Source organism: Leptonychotes weddellii, chromosome 16 (genome assembly GCF_054177405.1).
Source record: "Leptonychotes weddellii isolate Sample4059 chromosome 16, ASM5417740v2, whole genome shotgun sequence".
In the NCBI taxonomy this organism is placed as follows: Eukaryota; Metazoa; Chordata; class Mammalia; order Carnivora; family Phocidae; genus Leptonychotes; species Leptonychotes weddellii.
This window is the reverse complement of record NC_138384.1, coordinates 148,946-168,973: the sequence shown is the minus strand read 5'-3', so window position 1 is coordinate 168,973 and position 20,028 is coordinate 148,946. Positions and strand designations below refer to the sequence as shown.

At 51.0% G+C, this 20,028-nt stretch overlaps 2 protein-coding genes across 3 annotated transcripts in view; both read left to right on the top strand.

Annotated features, from left to right (window-relative positions):
• Nucleotides 1–3,000, top strand: part of SPIRE2 (spire type actin nucleation factor 2) — a 30,890-nt gene extending 27,890 nt beyond the window's left edge. The window contains exons 13-15 of one of the 2 annotated variants that reach the window (XM_081806175.1): nucleotides 245–272; nucleotides 1,568–1,706; nucleotides 1,985–3,000. In XM_081806175.1, coding sequence (XP_081662301.1) covers nucleotides 245–272; nucleotides 1,568–1,706; nucleotides 1,985–2,235 — 418 coding nt within the window. In that variant the 3' untranslated portion in view covers nucleotides 2,236–3,000. The remainder of the gene's footprint in view (nucleotides 1–244; nucleotides 273–1,567; nucleotides 1,707–1,984) is intronic. The other variant, XM_006746165.3, reaches the window with a different exon arrangement.
• Nucleotides 3,001–5,933: 2,933 nt separating this feature from the next.
• Nucleotides 5,934–20,028, top strand: part of TCF25 (TCF25 ribosome quality control complex subunit) — a 22,237-nt gene continuing 8,142 nt past the window's right edge. The window contains exons 1-8 of the mRNA XM_081806174.1: nucleotides 5,934–6,246; nucleotides 12,173–12,337; nucleotides 13,322–13,396; nucleotides 14,278–14,396; nucleotides 15,156–15,221; nucleotides 18,288–18,370; nucleotides 18,964–19,094; nucleotides 19,486–19,585. Of these exons, the coding sequence (XP_081662300.1) occupies nucleotides 6,055–6,246; nucleotides 12,173–12,337; nucleotides 13,322–13,396; nucleotides 14,278–14,396; nucleotides 15,156–15,221; nucleotides 18,288–18,370; nucleotides 18,964–19,094; nucleotides 19,486–19,585 (931 nt within the window). The 5' untranslated portion in view covers nucleotides 5,934–6,054. The remainder of the gene's footprint in view (nucleotides 6,247–12,172; nucleotides 12,338–13,321; nucleotides 13,397–14,277; nucleotides 14,397–15,155; nucleotides 15,222–18,287; nucleotides 18,371–18,963; nucleotides 19,095–19,485; nucleotides 19,586–20,028) is intronic.

The following is a 20,028-nucleotide window of genomic DNA, read 5'->3' as shown; positions in this document are numbered from 1 at the left end:
GTGCCAGTGAGCTGTGGGAGTGTTGGGCACATGAAGAATCCCCAGACCAAACCGTCCAGAGAAAAGAGCTGTGAGTGGCAGAAATATTTTGGATGTACAGCTAATTAAAAAGAAGAGCAAGATTTGGGGATAAAATAAGCGAAATACTGAATAACTGGGGGTCAGGCAGGGGGCAGGGCAGCTGACTGGCGGGAACGGTTTCTCTGTGGCCTCTTCACAGCTGACCCTCCTCTTTCCCTTCCAGGGCTGTCTGCACTTCCTGCAGCATAAAGGTGAGGAGTGTCTGGGGTCTGCGCAGGGCCCCAGGTGTGTGAGGTGTCCTGTGGCTGAGGTGGCTTGAGCCACAGTGGGGGGGGTGCACAGAGGCTCTACTGTCCCCTGTGAGCTGGTCACACATGGACCAGCTTGTCCATCTCCTTCCTCCTCACAAAACCCATCCCTATACTTTCCAAGACTGTGTAGTTTTTATTTTTATTATTATTTTTTTGAGTGGGGGGAGGGGCAGAGGGAGAGAGGATCTTTTTTTTTAATTAATTTTTTTATTGTTCTGTTAATCACCATACATTACATCATTGGTTTTAGAGGGAGAGAGGATCTTAAGCGACTCCCCACTGAGCACGGAGAAAGGCGTGGGGCTTGATCTCACGACCCTGAGACTGTGACCTGACCCAAAATCAAGAGTCGGACCCTTAACCGACTGAGCCACCCAGGCGCCCCAAGACTATGTAGTTTTTAGAGACATGCAGGTGGTCTTTTAAAAAAAAAAATTTTTTTTTTAAAGATTTTATTTATTTGACAGAGAGAGACCCCGAGAGAGGGAACACAAGCAGGGGGAGCGGGAGAGGGAGAAGCAGGCCTCCCACCGAGCAGGGAGCCCGACGCGGGGCGCGATCCCAGGACCCTGGGATCATGACCTGAGCCGAAGGCAGGACGTTTAACCACTGAGCCACCCAGGGGCCCCCCAAAAATGTTCTTTGACTTTCCATGTTAGCAGGCTGGTGCCAAGAAACACCCTTCACTTCCCCTCTGAAGGTCCTCCCTTCTGACCGTACATCTGCCTTGAATGTTTTTGGACAGGTTCTTCATAGCAGTCTTGGGGGGTCTTTGCATCTGCAGATGTACAGACACAGAGGGTGGTCACATTTAGAACTAGGTCATCCTGGTACACCCCAGCCTAGAAACAAGGGCCTCTGGGAAAGGGGTTCTACCACCTCGATTTTCAAACCCTCCGTATTCTGCCGTTTCACCGCTGAGAGACCGCCACCTAGTCAACATTAAGATTCTACTGCATGCAGGGTGTGTGCCAGATGGTGTACAGTTCAAGTTGTCTGTCTAGGGGAGTGCAGGTTGTGGCTGGGTGTGGGTACCAAGCAAGGGGCCCAGGCCTTCAGATGGCAGGCATGGAGTGGGGGTCCAGAGAGCACACACAGGGCAAACGGTGACCTCTAGACACTCCCAGAGCGTCACACAGGCCCAGAGCTGGTGGCTGTCCGTGGGGGCGGGGGTGTGTGTGCACGCACCTGTCTCCGGGGGGTGCCTGGTCCACCTCTCCGTCTGTGTGTTGTAGATGAAGATGCCTTCTAAGAAGTTTGCGCACATTCCCGTCTACGCGCTGGGCTTTGAGAGTCCTCGGAGGGTGTCAACTACCAGAACTACACCGGCCCAGAGAAGAGACGCCTTCCAGTGTGTTCCTTTGCCCTTTGCTGGTATCACTGTGGTGGTCAGGCAGTGATGGTAATAAAGGAGCTGGGGGGCTGGTTTGCTAGGACACTCCCAGGACAAGGAAATCCAAGGCAGCTGTCTAGTAAGAGACTTCTCAGAGGGTCTGGGGGCTGGAAGCGGAACTGGTGGGCAGATCCCAGGACTCCAGCTACCTCTTGAGGAAAAGCTTTTGCTGGGGGGAGGGGAGGGGAGGTTTACGGCGGGTGGGCTGTGGCTATGGAGGAGCCGGGGAGCCTTCCCTGACGGCTCTGTCCTGCTCCAGATCCCTGCAGGGGCCCCAGTGGCAGAGTGTGGAGGAGGCCTTCCCGCACATCTACACCCACGGCTGCGTCCTCAGGGATGTGTGCAGCGACTGCACCAGCTTCGTGGCGGACGTGGTGCGCTCCAGCCGCAGGAGTGTGGATGCCCTCCACACCACGCCTCGCCGTGCCCGCCAGACCCAGTCCCTCTACATCCCTAACAGCGGGACTCTCAACTTCAAGTGAGGGCTCTCAGCCTTCCTGGGCCACCTAGCCAGAGGCTCTTCAAGGTGGCCAGGCCTCTGGAGAGGAGCCAGGCTAGTCCTGCCCCCTGGCTAAGAAACTCCCCATCCTGGGGCACAGCTGCTGGCCTGCCCTCCTGAGTGTGCATGTACATATATACATATATAGATACATTTATATGATATATACACACAGCCTATATATTTATATACATGTTTCCTGGCCCCAGAGTTTATTTGGGGTCAGGCTCACTGCAGGACCCTCCCCGGGGGAGGCTGTTTGCTTTTGGGAGTCCTTGGCTGGGGGTAGGGGATGGCACTCGAGTAGATTTTCTCACTCAGGAAGAAGGGCAGGTCGGAGATACAACAGTGGATTCCAGATGATAGGGCTTTGGGAAGACCCCCACCCCCGTGTTGGTTCTCTTCTGCATCCTGAGGATGAGAACACAGCAGCTTCCCCTCCCTGGGTAGATGTCCAGCCTGGGACAGGATGCTTTGGTCCCCAGATAGACAGGAGCATCTGAGCGGAACCTGGCCTGCAGAGGCAGCCGGGAAGACCGGGAGTGGGCAGATACTTTCCTAGCGGCATCATGCCCTTCCAATTGGAAGGTTCAAGGCCAAGCTCCCTCCTTGCCCCCTGCCCAGCTTCCATGCCCCAGCCATCCTCACAGACTCAGAGGTCCAGAGATGGTGCTGGTTCCAGGGCCCTGGTGATGCTGGTGATCCTGGTGCAGGGAGGAACTCTGTAAATTTGTACACACAGCTGCTCTTGGCCTAATAAAGGTGGTCTCACAGTCTTTTGTCTGGGGTGTGGGCTGAGGACTATTGAGCCACAGTGGTGGGCACATTCTCCGAGGGCAGAAGCTGGGCTTTTAGGGGCTACGTGCCCTCTGGTGCACATTCAGGATGCCCATCATGAGATGAAGGTGCTCAGGCCCACTCCCGTCCATGATGCCCAACTTCATGATCTGGCCATCTTGGTCCCATGGCCGGCAGGGCTGCATGTGGCTCAGCCTGATGCCTATAAACTGCCGGCCTCATCCCCAGATCCCTACTCCTGTTCTCTGAGCAGATGATTCCCTTAGGGTTTGCAGGGTGGGGGCAGCTCCACCTGCTCTTCAGGAGAATGGTTGGAGAAGCACCTACGTGCTCCGCCTGCCACATGCATCTGGGAGGTGGGTGTCAACCCACCTTACAGGTAAGAAAACCGAGGCTCAAGAGGGGAAGCAATTAAGCCAAAGAAACACATCTCACCTGGGACCTCAACCCAGGCCTATCAGATGCCAGGCTCTAATTGCCTGTCACATGGACGGGGGCCCAGAGGAGGCCCCAAGGGTCAGGACTTGTAACACAGGGGCCTGCAGGAGAGGGTACTTCATCAGTTGGCGTCCATGACATTCAATTACACTAAATTACAACAGCCAATAAAAACACCAGCTTCCAACACTTCTGGGCACTTTATGGGCAGGGAGTATTATTATTCCCATTTAAAAATGAGAAAGCAAAGGGGTTCCTGGGTGGCTCAGTCGCTTAAGTGTCCCAACTCTTGATGTCGGCTCAGGTCATAATCACAGGGTCATGAGATCGAGCCTCTCGTTGGTCTCCCCCCTTGGACATGGAACCTTCTGCCCCCCTCTCCCTCTCTTAAAAAAAAAAAAAAAGAAAAGAAAAATGAGAAGCAGATACAGAAAGGATAAAGATTTGCTCCTAGTCACACAGCCAGCAATGGGAAAGCTAATATTTGTGCAGCAACCTCCATGGGCAGCTGCTCCTGGGAGGTGAGCGTTGTTGTCATTGTTTTAATTACACAGGTGAGGAAGTGGGCCAGGGAATAGTTTCAGGCCCATGTTCCCAATAGTGGGAAACCAGGGTTCTACTCCACACAGGAATACTTGGAAATAAAAATAAAAACCCATGTTGGGACAGCTAGGCTGAGCTGCAAGGGGCCCACATAAATCTTGAAGGTGAAGTCGGAAGGGTGTGTCCACGTTCTGGCGGAGCTCGCCTCCTGCTGACCCCAGGTACTGAAAGCCATGCAGTCACCCCATTGAATCAAGCCCTATCTCTACCTCACCGAAGTTAGATTGTGATCAACAGAGCTTTCTCTAGAGCTGTTTACAACCAAACTCCTTACTGAGGGCCATGCCTTCGGTGGTACAGGGAGAGATTTCATGATTGGGTTGGGCCTGATGTTACATCTCTCAGCAGCACATGGCTGCTCTCTTTTGGAAGCACAAAGGAGGGAGCAGCTCCAGGCTGAGACTCCCCAAGTTTTCATCCACAGGGGAGGGAAGAAACCTGCATAAATTGGTCACACTGCTTCAGGGGTGACACAAAATCTATTTAACTAGCCTGACCTTGGACAATAGCATGGACAAGAGAGTGGTGTCCTGGAGGTTCCCCCGGGGGCTGAGCATAGCCCTTTAATAACAGGATTACGGCAAGTAGGGAGGGTAAATTCTAGGGGACTCCAGGGGAGTGGCTGGAGCAGGTGGTGCATGTCCAGGACCAGAGACAGCAGCTAATGGACTGGAGACAGCCAGTGTGAAGTACTGCAAGATCCTGAAGACCAGTACGGGCTGACCAGCCACGCACACGTGGGTGCACACACCCTCTCCCTCTGTGTGTCTCTGGAGACCCAATTCCCAGTCTGAGAGAGGAACATTCAGACTTAAGAGGAAGGCAGGGTGGGGTGGAACTCAAGGGTCAAGGGAGAGGGATCCCAGAGGCCATGACCCATCCTGTCCCTGTCTCCCTTTCTTCGTCTTTGCCAGTGGCCTTCCTCATTTGAACCTTGGAACCACAGACCTGCATGCAAATCCAGGTTCTACCTGGGCCAGTTACTCTCTGAATCCCAGTTTCTCTACTTGTAAACGGGGGGGATAACTATTCCCAGGATCTAAGAATTTGGTACAGTGCCATGGCCACACTCAAGGCTGCCGTCTCCTCTCTTCCAACACACTCACACCATTTCCTCTTGTTCCTGTATTTGGCCCTCTGCAGTGCAGGGGTTCTCAATCTTGCCTGCACATTTTAATCCCCTGAGGAGCTCTTAATATCAATGCCTGACCCCACCTCGGAATTGCTAGGGATGGGTCCTTGATCTTCATTGCAAAAATCTCCCCAGGAGGTTAAAACACAGTAAGGGATTCCCGTACCTAGGAGAATCGCCTGGGACGCATTAACGACAACAAAAGGCAAACGCCCAGGACAGCCTCTAAGATTCGGTTTCAGTCTATCCCGGGGAGGAAGAGGTCCAGAAATCTGCAGCTTTGGAAAGCTCCTCGGTTTGGATGTGTTTACTTTCAATAAGGAGGGAAATGTCCCGCCTGCAGCCGCGGAGGCGGGCCGAGAGCACTCACCTGCCCGCCAGGTCGCCCAGCTGTCTATCACCTGTGCCCCACCACAGGTGGAACGCCACGAGGCAGTGCGCCCACCTGCGCGCTCGCCCTCCTCACCTAGCCCCACCTGCAGGTTCCTCCCGCCCGGCGAGCCCGCACTCAGAGAGCAGGGTCTAGGTTACGGTGTAGACGACTCGGAGCCCGTGTAGCCCCCGCCCCAGCCCGACAGCGATCGCGGACACGTCTCCGGAAGACCCGGAGACACCCAGCGCCGGGACCGCGAGAGAGACCGCCGCACGGAGGCGCCCAACTCGCGCGAGAACTGGTCTGGACGCGCCCGCACCTTCTTTAATGCCCCTGTTGACGGAGAGGAAGTTCCGGAGAACCTCAGCGCGCAGACGCGACACGCCAGCATCGCGCCAGCGCGCCCTAAGTGCGCAGGCGTGCCGGCCGTTCTCTTTTCTGCTCTTCCTTCTCCCGGTCTCCAGACGTCAGCGGCCGTTGGGTCCTATGTCGCGCCGGGCCCTCCGGAGGCTGAGGGGGGAACAGCGCGGCCAGGAGCCCCTCGGGCCCGGCGCCCTGCAGTTTGTCCTCCACGATGACGATGATGCGGAAGAAGAAGGTTCAAAGCGGGGTCCAGGTGGCCGGCGCCCCCGAGGCGCAGGGAAGGAGGGCGTCTGCGTCAACAACCGGTTCGAGCTGGTGAGGAACGGGGCTGCCTGGGGTGGGGGCGGTGGGAGGGGGCAGTGGGGGGGCGGGTCCGTGACGTCACGGGGCGGGGCGACACGTGGTCTGGGCTGCCGCGGGGGCGGTGCTAAGGAGGTGGGTGAGGCGGGCTGTGTGGTGGGCGTGGCTACGTCGGGTTTGGGCTGCGGCGAGGAGGCAGGGCAATTGCGGTCTGAGCTGCGGCGGAGCGGGCGTGGGCGTGACGTCGAGGGGCGGGTCCGCTGCCCAGTGGGCGGGGCTTCACGTCTCAGGATCTGGGGGCTCTTGGCATTGTTTCAGGGTTGAGCATTGCCTACGCCAGGCCCTCGCAGGGCCATTGCAGACAGTCTTGTCAATTCCTCAGAGCGCAGGACTTGGTGTTTTGCTCATCGCTGGGTCCCCCCGCAGCACGTGTCTGGCGCAGAAATAACACGATGGATGCGAACTGAGGGAGTAAACGCCCACCGGGGTTTCTTTAGCTGGCCTCAGTCAGTATTTTTGCTTGTGCGTCTTTTTTTTTTTTAAGATTTTATTTATTTATTTGAGACAGAATGAGATACAGAGAGCATGAGAGGGAGGAGGGTCAGAGGGAGAAGCAGACTCCCTGCCGAGCAGGGAGCCTGATGCGGGACTCGATCCCGGGACTCCAGGATCATGACCTGAGCCGAAGGCAGTCGCTTAACCAACTGAGCCACCCAGGCGCCCGCTTGTGCGTCTTATTCTCGCTTCTCTGACCTCCCTGGGCGGGCAGGTGACTGTCCGCTGTGCTCACCTTGGATCCCCTCCACGGTGTGCCCGAGTGGTTGAACACACAGCAGTAGGTCTGAAGATGATGGGGAAACCAGTGACCTTTTGTAAGCGCTTTCTTGGTCTTGCAATGGCTCCCATCTTTACGTAAACTTGGCAAGTTAGGAGCCCATCATTAGATGGTGGGGAATGTGGGCTTCCCTTCTGGGAGTTGGGTAGTTGACCTTCCCTCTGAAGGCGAGAGAGCCTCAGCTGTAGTCTGTGGTGGAGGTGGGACCAAGTCCTTTCTTGAGATTCTCCATAGTCTCCTTCCACCTGTTCTGATTCTGAGACCAGAAGTAACTCCCTCCCCTCTGCCCTGTTTCTTGTCATTTCTTTCAAATTTATTATAAAGAGTTTCAAACATGTACAAAAACAAGAGTAGTATTAACTTCCCTGTGCTCATCTTCCAGCTCCCACAGTTGGACTCACAGCAGTTTGTCTCCCACTTTTCTGTCACATCACGTGTCCTTAAATTTGCCATTTTTCTGACTTCTTTCAAAACACTGAAGTCTTCTTTCCCATCTCACTTGTTCATAGGCTGAAACCACTTTGTGCTGTAGTCGGCCATCTCCATGGACGTTTGAGCAGCTTGTGCTTTCTCTTTCCCATATTCCCCAGATTTAGTCTTTAACACCAGTAGCTTTTCTTTGGAGGACATTTACACATTCCAGGCACTGCTGCTGTGTCATGGGATTCTCGTAGTCTGGAAAGGAGGTCATATTGTCCCCCTTGTGCAAATGAGGTAGTAAGTGACACCTGCAGAGTAAATCTAGGCTTTCTGACTTAAAACTTGTATTCTCAACCACGTCATGGTAATTGTCTCTGAAGCAAGTTAATGTTTCTGCTGAAGAAGAAAGGAGGGTAAATGGATGGGGGGGGGCAGAATGTTTGGGAGAAATGGAAAAAGTGGCAGGTGCTTACGTGTGAAGGGAGAGGAAGAATACTGATGTGGACCTCCCTGTGAGATCACGTCAGAGGGACTCGGGCTGTACCTGCTCAGGACTCTGTCTGTGTTTCCCCCTTCCGCTTTCTTTCATTTTTTTTTTTTTAAGATTTTATTTATTTATTTGAAAGAGACACAGCGAGAGAGGGAACATAAGCAGGGGGAGTGGGAGAGGGAGAAGCAGGCTTCCCGCCGAGCAGGGAGCCCAACGCGGGCCTTGATCCAGGACCCTGGGATCATGACCTGAGCCGAAGGCAGGCACTTAACGACTGAGCCACCCAGGCCCCCCACCCCCTTTTGCTTTCCGATGTTGCTGTCACCAGCTCCAATGTCCTTCCCAGTCTTGGGATTCATGGATCCAGCTGAACATCTGTCTCCTTTTACACCTTTCACAGACATCTCAAACCCAGTGTTTAACTGCCCTTTCTGCCTCCTCCAGCCTTCCCTGTCTCTGTGGAGGGCATCTCCATTTTTCCTCTTGTCCACACCAGCAACGTGAAGGCGTTCTGATCTCTCTCTCACCATACACTCAGACCATTGGGAAGTCCTATGGCAGCTCCAGGTGCAGCACCTGGGGGGGTGACCATTGCCTATGGCCTGGATCATCACCATCCTTCTACCCAGTCCTGCTTCTACTCTTGTTCCTTTGCAGTCTTTCTGATCACAGAAGCCACAGTGATCCTGTTAGGCTCGTGTCTGACCTCAGCCCTCCTTTCTTCGCAACCCCCCAATGGCTCCAGGCTGGCCCAGGTCGCCCCATGAGCTCTCCTACCTCATTTCTTTATAATCTTGTTTGCTGTGCTCTAGCCACAATCTGTCCCCTTTGCCGTCTCTTCTGCCTTTAACGCCTTTTATTCAGGTGTCATAATGACTCACTCCTTCCTCAGGTTTTGCTCAGATGTCACTTTCTCAGTCTTGCCTACCCTTCCTACCTGCTTTTAAAAGTACACTTACCCCAGGGCGCCTGGGTGGCTGGGTTGGTTAAGCATCCAACTTGTGATTTCAGCTCAGGTCCTGATCTCAGGGTTGTGAGATCAAGCCCCGCATCCTTGGACTCTGCGCTCTGCAGGGAGTCAGCTTGAGGATTTTCTCTCTCTCTCTGCCCCTCCCCTGCACTCACTCTCTCTAAAATAAATAAATCTTAGGGGTGCCTGGGTGGCTTAGTCGTTAAGGGTCTGCCTTCGGCTCAGGTCATGATCCCAGGGTGCTGGGATAGAATTCTGCATTGGGTTCCCTGCTTTGCGGGAAGCCTGTTTCTCCTTCTCCCTCTGCGCGCACACTCTCTCTCTCTCTCAGAATCTTAAAAAAAAAAAAAAAAAAAAAGGTACAGTTACGTCCACACTCCTATGTCTCTTCTTTCTCATTTTGCCCTGGCTATTAACACAGAGCATACCATACAAATTACCTGTTGTTTTTTTTAAATTTGTTGTTTCTTTGTTTCCCTGCTGAAGTATAAGCTTTGTGGGAACAGACTGTGCCGTTCCCAACGTGTCCTCACCACCCTGTGTCTAGCACCCAGGTATGCAGAAAAGTTACTGCATGAGTCAGCATTTCCTCTAAGAGGACCAGCAGGTATTGTCTCCAGCCAGAATGTATGCGTACAGGCTTCGGAGTCAGAAGGACCTAGGTTTGAATCCTGGCTCCACCTCTTCAAAGCTGTGAGAATGTAGGCAAGATATCTAACACAAACTTCAGTTTCTCTGTTTCTTAGGGATGATCTTATTTTACTTAATGGGGTTGTCATGCGTGATATATGAATTAACATGTGCAGCCTTTAGCCCAAGCTAGGCATATAGTGAACACGCTGCCAATGCAGATATTAAATGACACTGGAAACCAAGTGAAGGGTGCAGTAGAACTTAAGTAGAAACGTGACCCTAAGTGGTTTACTTAGAGGCATTTCTAGGGGCCAGCAGTGTTCTCTGAGCAGAGGAAAGCAGAGCAGAGAGACACTGTCCTTTGTTAGTGTATAAATTTGTCCTCATGACTGGCTCTTGGGTGAGGTTTTTTTTTTTTGGCTTTAGATTAGAAATCGTTTTTCTACTTCAGAGTAGGTTTTAAAAACCAACTTTATTGAAGCGTAATATATATTTGATAAATTCGCCCGTTTCAAATGTGTAGTTCAAGGTTTGCAGCATAACATACCGTGCAGTGGTTGGGGATGATGTAGATAGGACTCAGTGTTTTGGGGGTCAAGGACGACTTCGACAGTCTGCTAAAAATCACACAAATAGACTTTTAAAGACGATCAGACTTGATAGCATTGAGAAATGTTCCCTTTAAGTGAGGAAGATCAATATTTCACGAAGAATTACATTTAGCCTTTGAACAACACTGGGGCTAGGGGCCCTAAACCCCATGCAGTTGAAAATCTGCCTATAACTTTGATTCCCCCAAAACTTAACTGCTAAAAGCTTACTATTTGCTGGAAGCCTTATTGGTGACTTAGAAGCTACATTATACGTATTAAATACTGTATTCTTATAGTAAGCTGGAGAAAAGATAATGTTATTAAGAAATAACCACAACCTGAGCTGAAGGCAGATGCTTAACCAACTGAGCCACCCAGGCGCCCTTCAAATAAATAAATCTTAAGGAAAAACAAAAGAGTAAATTGGCACCCAGCTTCACTAGGAGCATTGGAGGTCCCATTTGTTTGAATGCTGAAGTATGGGTGCCAATTCCCCCCTGGATCCCCATTGTTTATAGGAAATGTCCCAGGAGGCCTCATTCCAGTTTTCTTTCTTTACTCCCAAATCTAAACCCACCAGACCACACCCAGGCCCCTGGCTTTACAAAGCTGCCACTCAAAAGACGGTGTCCACAATAGGAATTGCCATAGTATTGGGTGATGTTGGGACAGACGCTATTTTGGTAGAGTTCTAGCATTTTCAAGTCAGGTATGGATTTATAGACAGATAAGCATGATATACTCCTAAATTCTATCCTTGCCACATGGAAATCTCCATTGGTAAAGAAAGCAGGCAAAACCAAAGGATACAAAAACTTGTTCCTGCTTTCTCTTCTTTGATACTTTCCCAACTGAGACAGTAGATCCAGAAAGAATCAATGAAAACTGACCAGGTACAGTATGGTATCAGTTTTGTGTGTGTGTGTGTTTTTAAGATTTATTTATTTATTTATTTGTCAGAGAGAGAGAGAGAGATCAGGAGCCGGGAGAGTGGAGAGGGAGAAGACTTCCCCACTGAGCAGGGATCCCAACGTGGGACTTAATCCCAGGACCCTGGGATTGTGACCTGAGCCAAAGGCAGACGCTTAACCGACTGAACCACCTAGGCACCCCTTGATCTCAGTTTTAAAAAAATAAAAGTTATCTCAGGGTTGTGGGGGTTAAAGTAGATCTTCTTTTTATTTTGTTTAATGTCCTAAATTGTCAGATGTCCTAAATTGAAGACTGTTTTAGTTATTTTTGGACCTCAGTGCACTAGATGGGGTCCATCCCATCTGGTTGATGAAACGTGGTCATTATTTAGTCCAGTAGTTATTAGTGTTGACCTCTTTTGTTTATTCGTTGACTTGCTGAAGGGCCAGAACTTCTCCAATGACTTGTACCCACCCTGCCCCCGTTTGGCCTCCAGAGTGTGAGTGTGCTCGCTTGCGCGTGCACGTGCACAGTTCGTTCCTTTTCACTGCTATGTAAGGTTCTGTTGGGTGAGCTACTTTTATTATCAGGGAAGAGTTTCTAGCTAAGTCAGTCCTTAGGTACCTTTTCTTCCCCTAGCTCCTTGTCCTGTCAGCTACTGTAGATGAGTTGAGCTAGAACTCCCAGTAGGAAGAAAGAACATTAATGCATTGGCTGAACAAATGTATTTACAAATCTGTGCCCTAGGGTGGTGTTCAGTAAGGGAGATAGGTTGTAATGTTTGGGGATTCTTCATTATGTCAGCTCTGAAGACAGAGACACATGGAGCCACCCCGGGCCCCAGCATTCTCGGGGGTTTGTTGACGAAAATGACCCTGAACCAGAGCTTGTTGAGAAGGTGAGCACTACGGCTCTGCCAGGCACATGGATGTAGGTGTTTCTTCCCACTGCGACCTCCGAGTGACCCTGAATATGTCTCCTCGCCCCAGCTCTGCCCTGCTCTCCACTCTGACACAGCTCAGTATCACCATTTACTCCGTGACCGGGTTGCCTGGAACACCCTTGTTCTCTCCCATCTGTTTTTCCAGATAAACATTGAAGACCTTGAGGAGGGACCTGTGCTGAATGGGGAGAGACCCGATTGTCTGCTCACAGACGCTGTGGTGTCAGGGAACAAAAGGAGGTCCCAGAGTGGAGGTGCAGAAAGCAAGAAAGCTGGAGAAGTGGCTGACAAGGCAGCGCCCCCAGAGCAGGTATGGGGACCAGCCACACACACTCTGTGCTGTCATTTTCTGCAGTTGCAGCTGCCCCACCATTTCCTTGGGGCCCCTGATAAGATTTGCATGAAATCCTCAAGACTAGTTGTGGGCATCAAGGGGGGCACATACAGGGTCCCCTAGACGAGTTTCCCTGGCACCAGACTCGCCTTCACACTTTGGGAGAGTCTGTTTCTACTTGCAACATGTGTGTTCTCTGTGACTGTGTGTCTGGAGCTCTGGTCAGGTGGACAGGGCCCTGGGTGGCCATGCCTTGAGGAAATGCGTAGATCACGTTAGCGTTGGGGTGTGGCTGTTGTACATGGCACAGGGGAGGGTCTCTAAGGAGATCTTTTGCTTGTTTACGCAGCAAGTGCTTACTGCGAGCTTGCTGGGTTCTGGGGACGACTCTGCCTTCCGGGGACCTCTAGTTGAAAGGGGGACAGAAACGGATGGACAAGTGCAGCTGGAGAGACCTGACTCATGGCGTAGAGTGGGACACCTGCCCGAGCTTGGGTGGCGGGGGGCTCTACACTGCAGGGAAGGAGGTGGCCAGTTGAAGGCACCAGAGGTATTCCGGCAGAGGCACCAAGGGCGTGTGTGTGTGCGGGGGGAGGGGGCGTGCAGTGCAGGGGCCCAGGTGTCCAGGGTAGCTAAGTGTGGCAGGGAGGGTGGTTGGCAAAGTGAAAGACGAAAGAAGAGGGCAGGTGGATGTATGGTTCAGACCCTGTGAACCTCTTGAGGTCCTGGGAAACCCTGAGTCCTCTCAAGAAGGAATAGGGGAGAAAGTTGGACGTAGGCCCAGAGTTGCAGGTCAGTGGGAGGTATGTGTTGGAGAAGTAGTTCACAGGACATTCGGGGTGGGAGGGAGGGGATGCCAAGCCTGTGTTTCCATATCCCTCTGCAGCTTGCTGCTTTAATTCTCAGATATTAAGATTTTATTGTTTGTTTCCATTGACTAAAATGTGCTTCTTTTGTTAGTCTAACATAAGTGGCAAACTCCGAAAGAAGAAAAAGAAACAGAAAAATAAGAAAAACTCTACAGGAGAAATTTTGGTATGTGCATCTCGCTGTTTCTCAAGGTGGTGTTAGAAGCAATTCATTTTTATTTGATGTTTTGATTCCTTCCTGTTAGGAATATAATTCAGAGGTCAGTGAAAGTCACTAACCAAATTTTGCTTATGTTAGTTCACTTTGTTCCTTGAGGGTTAGACCTCATTCTGTGCTTTTCATTTCCTGGCCACCATCTCAAGTGACGTTCTCTGGCTGGCAGAGTTCCTTCTAGTCTGTTGCCCCCGTGCCCTGACCTTTTTCTAGTGCTGATGGACTGATAGGATGGTGAGGTGTAATCCTCCAGGAGCGGTCTATTGTGAGAACATCTGTTTCATTCATTCTTCACCGTCTGATTCTGTGTCTCCTGAAGAGGTCGTAGCTTTTTTTTGTCTCAAGTCCTACCTGAAGAGGTGGGAACACCTGTAGGACGAGCAATCAGGTTTGTGACTGAGTTATTTCAAGGGTCCTTCTGGTTCTGTGATCCTGCCAATTCTGAGCTTCCTCTAATGAAGCATCTCTCCTTTTTTCTAAATATATGTGCTGTAGATAGTATTTGGATTATACTGTTTTCCAGAAAGTAAACACAATATAATGCTGGTTCCTTATAAAAATCATTTTGTGGGTGCCTGGGTGGCTCAGTTGGTTGAGCGACTGCCTTCGGCTCAGGTCATGATCCTGGAGTCCCTGGATCGAGTCCCGCATCGGGCTCCCTGCTCGGCGAGGAGCCTGCTTCTCCCTCTAACCCTCCCCCCTCTCATGTACTTCCTCGCTCTCTCAAATAAATAAATAAATCTTTAAAAAAATAATAATAAAATAAAATAAAAATCATTTTGTTATTGATTGTTACGATGTTTAAAATAAAGTCAGTGTTCTGTTGTTTTTAGGAACATGGGCTGGAAGATATCGATCGCATCTTGGAGAGGATTGAGGACAGCAGTGGTTTCAACCGCCCCGGGCCGCCTCCCCTGAGCTCCAAGAAGCACGTCCTGTATGTGGAACACAGGTACAACTCCTCTCCCTCCTGCTGAGACAGAGACTCCCTGAAAAGGAAAAATAACATTTAAAAAAGAAGAAAACTTCCTGTATTTAAAAGCGATGTAGGTTTATTGCCAAACATTTAGGCAGTAGGAGCAATGAGAAAGAAGGAAAGGGGAAAACTTCTGTTTCCAAGGATCCATCCTTAACTTTATAAATCTGGGAATGTTTTTTCTTGAACGGTGTTGAAGTAAGATGTCGTTCTGTGATAAATTATTCCTCTCTTGTTCTAGTAGATGCCTAATGAAACCCTGACCCTACTAAAGAGATTGTTGCCTGTGTTCAAAAAGCCATCTTTACTACTGAGTCAGTGAGCCCACTTTGATCTAGTCTGTAGATCTGAGGCTGCTCGGGCTCGGCCCCAGTACTGGCCGCCTCTGTTTCCGGTCAGCATGGTTTTGAAGAATGCAGGCCTGCCAGTTGTCTTTCATGTTAGAATAGCTGTTCTCCCTGCTGGGTTTTACGTGACCTTTCAGAATTCCCAGAATCGGGGACACCTGGGTGGCTCGGTTGGTTAAGTGTCTGCCTTCGGCTCAGGTCGTGATTTCAGGGTCCTGGGATCGAGTCCCACATCGGGCTCCCTACTCAGTGGGGAGCCTGCTTCTCCCTCTACCTCTGCTTACGCTCTGTCAAATAAAATCTTTAAAAAAAAAAAAAAAAAAAAAACCCAGAATCGTTGTAGAAGAACTCAATTTCGTTTTTCTTCGTAAAATTTTCAATTCTCTAGACACTTGAATCCAGACACAGAACTGAAAAGGTATTTTGGTGCTCGAGCTGTCCTGGGGGAACAAAGGTAAGCTCAACACTGGCTGTGTTCTCAGAAAAGGGAGGGAATATTCTCAAGGCCTCTAAACCCTTGGGGAAGGGGTAGGTAAAGCACCTTGCAAATGGAAAGCCTGAGGATTTCGGGTTCTGAGGAACCTGAAGGGTCAGAGAGAAGTTGATGTTTGACCTTTTCGGTAACAGTTGGGCTCCATCCCTCCCACTGCCTTAGCTAGCACGTGAGTCACAATTTTACAAAGATTCTGGAGGTCCTAAAATTTTGAGCTTCTAGCCCTGGAATCTTGGCCAGGTTAATTTTTGTTTCTCAATCAGCAGCAAAACCAACATAGGGTTTGGATTCTGAGGTAAGTGTGATCTTTGTTGATGTAACAGTTCTTAGTGGTTGACGAGCTATGGTAGATGCAGTGGGAAATGTTCTGTGCATGAGGGTCTGTTTGCAGGACTTTGTGTAGGAGGTGTGGGTGTTCAGCTTTCCGGATGCCCAGCACCGAGTCCACTTCTGACTGGGAGCGCCCACACCAGCAGAAGCTTTGTCTTTTCACGTATATATTTTTTTCTAAATGTAGAATTAAATGCTTGTTATAAAAAAATTGAGGCAAGGGGCACCTGGGTGGCTCAGTCGCTTGGACATCTGATTCTTATTTTCAGCTCGGGTCATGATCTTGGGCTTTGCACTCAGCGGGGAGTCTGCTTGTCCCTCCCTCTCCCTCTGCCCCTCCCCCCTGCAGGCACATGCTCTCGTATTCTCTCTCTCTGCTTTTCTCAAATAAAATCTTTCCAAAAAAAAAAAAATGAAGCAGTTTGGAATTAGAATTGTCTCCTTTGGCACCCCCCTCCAAGGTAACAATTCAGGAGAGCTTCCTGCACCCATCTGGGCCCCCTATGCACACACATCTTGTCCCCCAGGACCACAGAACTCTGCGGGAGTGCCACACCACCTGGTTCTGCATGTCTGGGTTCTAGGCACCATTTTCCTCACCCTGGTGTACGAGGGGAATGCACTTGCCCCAGGGGACAAGTGTCGGCTTCTGTGTTGGCTGCAGTCTCCCTGCATCTGTGTGGCCATTTCTAGTGAAATTACCCAGCGGTGGCTATTCCCATGTTGCATTAGCTCCACGTACCTTAGGTCACCTGCTCTCTGAGTGTTTCTTCCTTCTCTGACCTATGGTAGAGTTAGGAGTTTTAGATTCTGTCTCATGTGTACATGGAGCACTTTTTCTTGTTATTTGCTAATGGTTTTTGGTTTTATCTTGGGTGTTAAGTTATTCAGGACACAAGGGTTTCTGATTTTGTCTTCTTTTGGAATATTGAAGAAAAACATTTTCACTTCAAGGTGTTCCTCTTTGTCACATGGACTGTCCTAGGCTGAACGTTGTATCTCCCCACCGTAGCCCCACTGGTTTGCCTCTGCTTGGTTCATCTTTGCCGTTTCTTCACACTTCTGCCTAGTCTTGTTTCGGCAAATCATAGTTCGCGGTGATTTACATTTATTGTCTTTGTAGTAGCAGTGTGCTTCTAGAATACCGATTTAATATCCTAAGTCCCACCAAAGGCTTCCTTGAGAAGCTCTGGTTCTCTTGTCTCCCTCATTCCTTATTCTGCCCAAAGACAGACTCGATGTGTTTCTGGTTGTCTTCTCTGGTGGCCACTTCAGAATCTGCAGAGGGCATGTGCACGGCTCTTTCTCTGACAGCCTCCAGTGACAGACACGTCGGGCATGGCCAGCCTGCCACTGCTCTGCTAGTGTCCGCCCACCTGCCCAAATTGTGTACGTTCGGTATGGACAGCTCACTGCGGGGCTGGGCTATCCCTGCGGTTCCAGGGACCAGGCAGTTCTGAGCATCCAGGGTCCCGGTCAGAAGTGGACTAGGTGCTGGGCATCCGGAAAGCTGAACACCCACACCTCCTACACAAAGTCCTGCAAACAGACCCTCCTGCTCAGAGCATTTCTCACTGCGTCTACCACAGCTCATCAACCACTAAGAACTGTTACATTAACAGAGATCAGAGTTATCCCAGAATCTAAACCTCATGTTGGTTTTGCTGCTGATTGAGAAACAAAAATTAACCTGGCCAAGATTTCAGGGCTAGAAGCTCAAAATTTTAGAGTTAATGAGAAATTTTCTTCAGATTTTGACCATGCTTTTCAGGTACCTTGTTGTTTCCTCCTGCAGTTTTGCCCTCTTGTTGGGAAGAAACATGCTCTTTTATACTGTTCCTAATACAGGCCAGATTCTTATTCAAGTTTTTTTTCTTAATGAAGTGGTTCAGATTATCAAGAAAGTATAGAGCAGAATGTCCACATGCCCACATGCCCATTACTCAGCTTAAGAAAGAAAGCATTAGTGATAGCGCAGTAACCCCTCTCTGCGGCCACGGCTTCAAGGGGGTGGTCTGGCACCTGCAGCAGAGACCCCCGGATAACGGAGGTGGAGCACGTGGCTGAGGAGAGAGGGCAGTCCACGTGCAGCGTGTCGGGAGCTGGACCTCCCTCCCCTGCTGCCCCCTGGTGCTCTCTTTCTTGCTCATTCCCACCAGAAGTGTGTTGACGTCAGTGTCCTGCTACACCAGTTCTGTTCATGGTTATCGTTTTTCCCTTTTCAAAACCTGTTGCTGCATTGGTGGCATCTTGAGCGGGGAGGAGAGGACCCACCTCAGGACAGAGGCACAGAGGCCATCCTCTGCCCTCTGTGCCCAGCCGGCATTGCGTTGTCCAGCCCGATGCACGGGGACGCGGCTCGCTTCCTTCCATGGGGCACCTACAGGCTTGCTCTCCTCCGGGTCTTTATTTTTGGTTTTCAATTTTTGTTTCCTTTTTACCTTTCTTTTCTCCCATTTTGCTGGACTGTAAATTTCCCGTTTTTCTTTCTTTCTCTGGTTGTTTGGTCGTTTAGATGACAGTTTCCAGTTTCATCTGGCGGTGGTCCTGTTCCGTTGCTGACACAGATTGCGTCGTGTCCTGGTCATGCCTGTGCACCCTCGCCCCCGCCCTTCCCTTCCCCACGGTTTTGCTTCCATGGTGCCTGTGGGGGTTAGGCAGTGAAGGAGAAGGTGTAACCATGTCTGTTCTCCCCAGGCCGAGGCAGAGGCAGCGTGTGTACCCCAAGTGTACATGGCTGACGACCCCGAAGAGCACCTGGCCACGGTACACTAAACCAGGTGAGGGGCTGTGGGGTGTGTGAGGGCACCCTGGCCTGGTGCTGGGGGACCAAGGACCCCCTCTCCCTGCACACACCAGCTGCATGTTTTCTCAAATGGGTTTTCATGAAGCTTTTTTCTACCTTTTTCTTTTTTCCTGTGGATCCTGTATCATAGGAAGCAATCTAGTTCATTTTCTAAGTGGGATAGTTTATATTTTGTTGCCAACTAGTAAGTCCATGTAACTTAAAGGAAAACAGCAACAGTGCAGAAAGGCTTGGGGTGTGGAGCAAATGCCCCGTGTCTGAGAACCCTTGGGTCATGGGGTCCGACTGGGGCGCCCACTGTCACCATGAAAGGAGCGTGTGACGGCCCTGCCCTGCCCCTGTCCCGTGTCCCTGTTGTCCTGGGACATTGGTGATCCGGCCACACCCATGGGAGAAGAAACCTCTTCATGGGAAAAGCGTAGACAGGATGCTGGTGTGGACCACGCCACGGGCAGTCGGCCCCAGACATCCTGGGAAAGTAGACCCTCTGATGGGGACTCCATGGAGTATGCACAGAGACTCCTCGCCAGGAACAGCGCGAGGGTCCTGACGCTGTACTCTCCGCAGGTCTGTCCATGCGGCTGCTGGAGTCCAAGAAGGGCCTCTCCTCCTTTGCGTTCGAGCATAGTGAGGAGTACCAGCAGACACAGCACAAATTCCTGGCTGCCGTGGAGTCCATGGAGCCCAACAACATCGTGGTGCGTGTGTCCCCCTGGAGGGTCCTCGCCCAGCCTGCATCCTCTCCTCAGTAACCCAGGCTGCCCTGGGCCTGGATCACGGGGGCTGAGGGCCCTGGCAAGGTGCTTCTAGGGGCTCGCCTCATCTTCCCAGGGCCCCTTGCTTGTGGGGAGTGGCAGAGGGTGAAGGTGGAGGTCCTGGGGCAGAGTCCCTACTCCCACCAGAGGCCTGGTCAGTGACTCAGCAGCAGTGATGAGCTTGGTTTGAGGTGAGGGTTTTGTGGATGTCACACTTTGTGACGTTTTCCCAACGTTTCAGTGCCTGAAAGCCCTGTCTGGGGCTGGTGCCTTGCTCCCTGCTGTCCAGGAGGCACGACCTCTAGCCCTATCATCGTTCCCTCTGTGCTCATAGGTTCTGCTCCAGACCAGCCCATACCACGTTGACTCGCTTCTGCAGCTCAGCGATGCTTGTCGCTTTCAGGAGGATCAGGAGATGGCCCGAGACCTTGTGGGTAAGAGCCTCCCTGGGTACGCTGCCCTGCTGTGCCTCGGAGTACCTCTTCGGGGGGAGCGTAGGTGCTGTTTTAAAAGGTGACAGCCAGGACACGGGGGTTTGCCAGGGCTTTTTTTTTTTTTTTTTTTTTTAAGAGAGGAAGAGCGAGAGAGAGGTAGAGGTTTAGTTCATGCCAGAGTTGTACACCCTCGTCACCACCAAATCTAGATCGTTTATGTAACTTACCAAAGAATTCCTGCCCATCACCTGACACTTCCCCACCCCACCCCAGCCCCTGGCCCACCCAAGGCTCCTTCCTGTTTCTGTGCATTTGCTTGTTCCAGACATTTCCTATGAGTGAAATGCTCTGATATATGTCTACTTGGTTGCTTTTTTTTTAAGGATCTTATTTATTAGAAAGAGAGCATGAGTAGGGCAGAGAGAGAGGGAGAAGCAGACCCC